This window comes from Cucurbita maxima, unplaced genomic scaffold (assembly GCF_002738345.1).
Source record: "Cucurbita maxima cultivar Rimu unplaced genomic scaffold, Cmax_1.0 Cma_Scf00005, whole genome shotgun sequence".
NCBI lineage: Eukaryota > Viridiplantae > Streptophyta > Magnoliopsida > Cucurbitales > Cucurbitaceae > Cucurbita > Cucurbita maxima.
Genome location: NW_019272021.1, coordinates 3815006 through 3822172, shown reverse-complemented (window position 1 = coordinate 3822172; position 7167 = coordinate 3815006). Strand labels below are relative to the sequence as shown.

Genomic DNA, 7167 nt, shown 5'->3' with positions numbered 1-7167 from the left:
TTTTTTTTTTTTTTTTTTTTTTTTTTTTTTTTTTTTTTTTTTTTTTTTTTTTTTTTTTTTTTGTTTGTTTGTTTGTTTGTATTTTTTAAATTACTTTTTTTTTGAAAAAAATGTTCGAAAGATATAATGAAATACAAGACCTTACAACAATTACAATCAAATGAGAACAGTCAAAAAACAAAAAGCATGAAAAGCAACCACAATAGCGGACAACTTGAACCAATACTAGTAAAAGCTGGCCAAAAATCCTTTTAAAACAAACCAACTGAATTCTTCGAAGGCATGAAGATTTAATAAAATGAAGCTTCTGAACCAAAGAAAGAAACGGAGACCACACTAGGTTGAAAAAGGCAAAACCAAAGCACCTTAGGTTCTTCGAGAACGGAAGCCCCAAAGTGTATAACAAAACATTCAAGGAACAAATGTCAATAAGAGATACAAATTTTTTAGGCACTAATTATGGAGGAGAAATAATCTCCTTATCATTTTCTTGAAATAGAAACTCAAAAAACGTCTGAATGGGAGTCTTCAATTACCATATCATTTCTTTCCCTCCGTTTTTTTTTTCTTTTTATATTTTTTTTTCACACCTCACTGGAGTTCGTATCCTAGTATCTCTTTTCATTTTATGAACGGAAAGTTGTCCTTTTTTTTTTTTTATAAAAAAAAGTATCATCCAAGTAATCATCTATAGGCTGCACAGAGATTCCACACTGCTTATGCTAACTTCAAATTCTGCATCAAAGTCACCCCACCAAGAGAGAGGAGGAGTGGTAGGGTCTTTCGTTGAATGGATGGTGCCATGAATCCAAATAGGATCTTCTGATGAGGACTTTATGGCTACAAGGATTGGGAATTGAAAGCTTTGATGGAGCTATTGTAGTTAAATAAAATTACTACCCCCTTCTTTGAATACACCTTTGTGATTGGAGGTCTAACACTGTCACCTGAGTCATAGCCCCTAGAAAGAGGAAGAACACTATACATGAAATTCTCAAAGGAGGCGATAGCCTACTGGCAGAAAAGAAATTGAGGATATATTCATCCATTTGTATAAGAACCTTTTCTGGCAGTACCTAAAGGATGAAAAGACCCTTGCATTTAGTGTTTTCTGTTTCAGTACCCTTTTGCAAGTGAATGCCTCTTGGTGGCAGACCTCTCCTCGTCACTCTTCTCATTCCTTCTTCAGTTCTTTTTTCTTCTTTGTTTCTTCTCCATATGCTTCTTTGTTGTACCTCTTTTTTTTTTTTCTTGTATGTTTATTATTATGAACATGTACGTCTATATATAATTATGTAAGTTTTATATATTGTCTGAACTGCACAGAAAAACTCACATTTTGTTTGTGCCTCGTGCTTAAACCCCAAAGGGCTATTGTGAGTTAGTACACCTTGGGTTTTAAAAAAGCTCTGGTTACAGCTTGAAGGAGAAGAAATACTCTATTTACTAACTTAATCAAATAACATATATTAGCAGCTACATTTTTCTCCTTTCATATTTTCTAATGATTTATAATTCTCTAGGCTCTGGAATCTTCAAATACCTGGGTGATAGAATTTCAGAATGAAGTGGAGAAGAGCTCTTGGTCAAAAAGACTTTTACAAGCGACATATCAAGCTTCTGTATTTACTCTCTGATTCTAATATGTTCTGCTTTTTATCCATTTACAGTATTCTTCTTCCTGTTACTTAGTAGCTATTTATTATTGTTATAAACAGGCTCCTCCATCGATGGATATACTTGGAGAAATAGATAATGATGAATCTCAGTTAATGGAGCGTCACACACCTAATATGAAGGCAGCTAACCTTGTTATAAACGGTGCATTGGTGGAAGCGAAACTATTGATATATGGGAAGGTACAAATGAGTTTTCTACTTCCTCTTCTGTTCAATAGTGACTGTCAGTGGTATCATGTGTTTACAATGCTATATTCTCTTTGGTGCCATTGGAGGTCAATAATTATTTTTATGGTTTCTTTTCAGAGACTAGACTTGATTTTAGCATTTGCTTTCTTCTAGTTTGTTGAGCAATCTAATGTTTGTGACCATTATTTTGCAGACGGGAGACGAAGTTGATAATAAATTTGATGAGATCCTGATTCTCGAGCTTCTTGCTTCGGGTGGAAAGGTTTATCTTCATTAATATATAGTTTCTTTTCCTTTTATGCTAACTAAAATGTTAGTGTACTAAAGGATTCACGTCTTTTAAAGACTTAGGATTGGAGCTGATTGTAGAATTAGAAATTGACCAGGAGAATCCTATGATTATATTATTAACTATTTCTTCATATGATTTGCTGGATGATTAGTATACTATTCGGTTCATTTCTGGACTGCAATGTTTGTGAAGTTTGCTGTTTTTCTTCTTCTCCGCAATTACAATTCTTGATTAGTTTTGTAAGCTAGTTGATTGATGTAGTGCATAAATAATATAGTTTGAAGTTATTTGGTAATTTTGTTTGAATTTGTTAAAGTTGGTCCGTTAGTTTGGTTGGATTGGTAGGGCTCAAATCTTTTTTGATTGAGGCTTAACATAGATTGAAGTGTTAATGGAGATTTTGGTTGATATTCTCTCTTTTGATGTTAATTTGCATCAAATAACCTCCATTCTTTTTGATATTAATCTTTTAACAAGTCTCGGGTATCGTTCCTTGTCCTTTATTTGTTATGCTTTTGCTACTTGTAACTTTAGATTAGGTTCAATAGATATTTTTGCAACTCTGCAACTATGTAATCCTGTTTTTGCATCCAAGTTAACCTGTTTCTTCAAGTAAGTCAATGGCATACTTGAAGATTTTTCTTGAGATTAGCCAAACTTGCTTCATCATCACTAGTTAGAATAAGACTATCCACGTAGACGATCAAAATTAAGATTTTATTATACTTAAAAGTGTTCATAAAATAAAGTATGAGCTGATTGACTCTGAAAAGTTCAAGCTAACCACAACTTTTCTAAAGCGTTCAAACGAAGCTCTCGAAGGTTGTTTATGACGACAAAAAGATTTATTTAATTTGCACATTTTCATACATCCAAGTTAAGCTCATAAAAACCTCTTCCTCAAGATGTCATTGAAAAAAGAATTTTCACAAGTTGGTCAAGCGATAAATTAATTGCAAGAGATAAAAGAACTCTAATAGAGTTAATTTTAGGAACATGGGCAAATGATTCCTAATAATCAATTCTATATGTCAGTGAGTTTAGCTACTAGTCTGACCTTGTATCTCTGAGTACTACTATCGAGTTTACAGGTTATGGTAAGCACCCATTTACAATCCATTGGTTTCTTATCTTCAGGAAACTCTAATACATTTTGTTATAGAACATTCATCTCCTTTGTAACGACTAGTTTTCAATTTGGATCCTCCAAGGCCTCTCGTATGTTCTATAGAACAAACAAGTCATATATGTTAGATGGGAAAGCTTTATGGCTATTTGAAATTTTTTGATGTGACATAAAATTTGCAATTGGATATTTGGTTCAATTTTGAATACCTTTTCTAATGGATATGGGAACATCAAGATCATCCACAACTATCAATGTATTTTGAATGGTTGAAAAAAGTAGGAATGGAAAAAGAATTACCTGGATTTCCAATTTCATTTGTTGGAGTCTCAGATTGGATCTATGAAGGATTAGCTATCTGGTCTTGGTTCCTTTGATTGAATTTTCATCCTGTATAAAATTTAAACTCAAGAACTTGATCGTAGGATCATTATGTAGTATTTCTCTCTCTGATTGAGAATTTTCTACCCTTGTCATTAACAAAAAGATTTTGATTTAAGATCCCACAAAGTCATCAAATAAATGACCCTGTCCCGATGATGGTGGAGGGGACTTTCAGAGTTAGAGAAGATGCGGTTGTTTCTTTCCATGGATCTTGATTTATGAATTTCATATCGGTATTGTTTCAAGTGGAATAGTAATGTTTGCGAGAGCTTGTTGGAAATTCCTGTTTCATTCTCCTGTTTTTGATAATAGTTTCTACTTGTGGGTGCTTTTTACTTTATGTGTTCTAGAAATTTTTATTTATTTATTGTCTATATGCTTCTTTTAAATTCTTAAGTATTTTTGGAGTCGTGCTGACCACATTGTTGTATGTTTTCCTTCTTGAGTTAACTTGTCAGGTTTGATACTTTACCTAGCTACTTGTACAACACTGTTAGATACTTACTTCCTGATTGACGACAGGTCCACATAATTCTTGGTGATGATGTTCTTTCAGTCAAAACGAAGCTGCATTCTCTGCTTATTAAGGATCAACTTCAAGGCCATTTATCAACAAGTTCACAGTATTTAGCTCGTTCTGTGCTATCAAATGAGAAGTTATGTTCTTCTCCTGGTACATTTGATCCTAATGGGATACAAACGAGTACTGCAATTATTGATGAGGATGATAGTTTTACGGATGCGTTGCCTGATTTTTTATCTCTATCTGATGTTAGCAACTACGATTCCCCTGGACATGAGTCTACTGAAACCATATTTACTGACAATGATATAGAAAAAAGGAAAAGCATATCCAGTGACATATTTTATGAGGCAGAGGACAGTGAAAGTTCTGACTTTGTGGTTGTAACCTTCTTGACTAGGGGTTCAGATTCACCTGATTATGATGGTATAGACACACAGGTACTAATATGATATTGGCGATGTTTATTATTTGTTCTTAATCATGTTCACGATGCTAATTTTCATGAATGAAACATTTCAGATGAGTATTTGCATGTCAAAAATGGAATTCTATTGCAACAGACCTACTCTTGTTGCGTTAATTGGTTTTGGTTTCGATATAAGCTCCACAAATTATGTAGAAGTTAGCCCAGACTTGCCCAGAACTTCAGAAGATAAGCCTGTTATGGATAAAGAAAAGGTGGAAGAAAAAGGCCTCGTTAAGGGATTGCTAGGACATGGCAAAAGTCGTGTTGTATTCTACTTAAACATGAATGTTGCCAGTGTTGCCATCTATCTTAACATGGAGGATGGATCTCAGTTTGCAATGCTCGTGCAGGAGAGCTTTTTGTTTGAGCTTAAGGTGGGTACCATCTTTATTATCAAGGAAAGTTATTGCTTTACCCTATGCACATAAATTGGTTTTTAGTGGTCCCTAGCTATCTTCCCCTAGTTGTTTTTTCTACGGGAACATTGCCTTTTTATCCTTGGTGTTTCACTTGGATTGAGTTTTTTTACCATTTATAGTAATGAAAGGCCCACTCAGCTTGTTTCTTAAACTTAATTTTATAATACACTTGACATTGCTATGATTTGTTGATTTTATATTTTCTTATTTTGTATGCGTGGTAGATTACTTAAAATTAGTGAAGTAAAAAAAAAAAAAAAAATATATATATATATATATATGTGTGTGTGTGTATGTGTGTGTGTTTCAGCTTATATACATACATACATATATACATACATACATATATACATACATACATACATATATACATACATACATACATATATACATACATATATGTATATACACATACATATATACATACATATATGTATATATACATACATATATGTATATACACATACATATATATATATATATATATATATATATATACACATACATATATATATATATATATATATACATACATATATATATATATACATATATATATATTTGTGTGTTTCAGCTTATAATATTTTGCTATTATTTAACTTATTTTGAACTTCTGTTGAACCAAAATTTTTGGGTTTGGTTTATAATTTTTCCATATGAATAAATTTATATTTAAAAGTTAAGAAATTTAATTTTAAAATATCTAATTCTAAGTTGATAATGGAAATCAATTCTTCCAATTATAGAGCTTTGAAGGTAATAATGTGTGTTGTAAATTCAGGATTAAGTGAAAGCTAGCTCAACCTCAAATACTAGTGTATATTTTTTCCTTGTTCATTTTTTTGTTTTCCTGTTTGTAAGCCTAATTAGCAATTTTTGTATTATCATTATGTAATGGATGGCTGTCGTTTCTAATATATGATCATAAAATGTGATTTACTTTGAGAATTCACACCTCATTCTCACTTTTATCCACTTTCTAACGGGCATTTTTCTTATTAGGTCCATCCAAGCTCTCTCTCTATTGAAGGAACTCTAGGGAATTTCAGACTTTGTGATATGTCTCTAGGAGAAGACCATTGCTGGGGTTGGCTTTGTGATATACGAAATCCTGGTGTTGAATCACTTATCAATGTAACGTGTGCCGTCTTACATATAAATGATCTTGATATGTTAATTGTTGTATTAAGACTTTTGACTATAAATGATTTTTTCTTTTCTTTTTCTCTTTAGTTCAAATTTCTTTCCTATAGTGTTGACGATGATGACTACGAAGGTTATGATTACTGTCTACATGGTCGGCTTTCTGCTGTCCGCATAGTTTTCCTTTATAGATTTGTTTCGGAGGTAAAGGGACAAATTCTGTTAGTTTTCGTTTATAAATTTGTTATAAATCAATAACATTAATCGAGTCGTACATATCTGAACTTTTATTACAATTCTTTATAATGCTGTATGTAATTTTCCACTTCTGTAGATTACAGTTTACTTCATGGGACTAGCTACTCCACATACTGAGGAAGCAGTTAAACTTGTTGATAAAGTTGGGGATTTCGAGTGGTTGATCCAAAAATATGAGATTGATGGTGCTGCCGCCGTGAAGCTGGACCTATCACTGGATACACCCATTATTATTGTTCCCAAGAATTCAAATAGCAAAGAGTTCGTAATCTTTTCTCTCTTATTATCCATGTTACCATTTTGAGTATTTTTTGAAATTTGACTTATAACTGACATAAAAGCATGTATATGATTAGTTGCATGGTAAATTATTATAAAAACAAAAATAACTTGAATTTAGGGAAGAAGAGTAATATTACTGTATTTCTTTTTGCAAATCTGAAACTTCTTATATAGAAGAAAGACCATCAACCAATAATGAAAGAAATACTCCATAAAACATAATCACAAAAGATATGTGAGGGGTTGTTTGGTTGGAGGATTTGATTTCTTTTGCTGGGGAAAAATCTTTTTCGAGGGATCATTTTTATTATTCGGTCATTTTTCATTTTTTTCTTCTTTTTTAGGGTTTATTCGTTCCTTTTTCTTTTATTTTTTTGCTACAATTTCTTCCCCCCCCCCCCCC

At 32.3% G+C, this 7167-nt stretch overlaps 1 protein-coding gene across 1 annotated transcript in view; it reads left to right on the top strand.

The window, feature by feature from the left end:
• Positions 1–7167, top strand: part of LOC111479314 — a 68077-nt gene that overhangs the window by 26672 nt on the left and 34238 nt on the right. The window contains exons 23-30 of the mRNA XM_023123874.1: positions 1524–1622; positions 1719–1859; positions 2062–2130; positions 4193–4633; positions 4716–5036; positions 6084–6215; positions 6315–6428; positions 6559–6743. Of these exons, the coding sequence (XP_022979642.1) occupies positions 1524–1622; positions 1719–1859; positions 2062–2130; positions 4193–4633; positions 4716–5036; positions 6084–6215; positions 6315–6428; positions 6559–6743 (1502 nt within the window). The remainder of the gene's footprint in view (positions 1–1523; positions 1623–1718; positions 1860–2061; positions 2131–4192; positions 4634–4715; positions 5037–6083; positions 6216–6314; positions 6429–6558; positions 6744–7167) is intronic.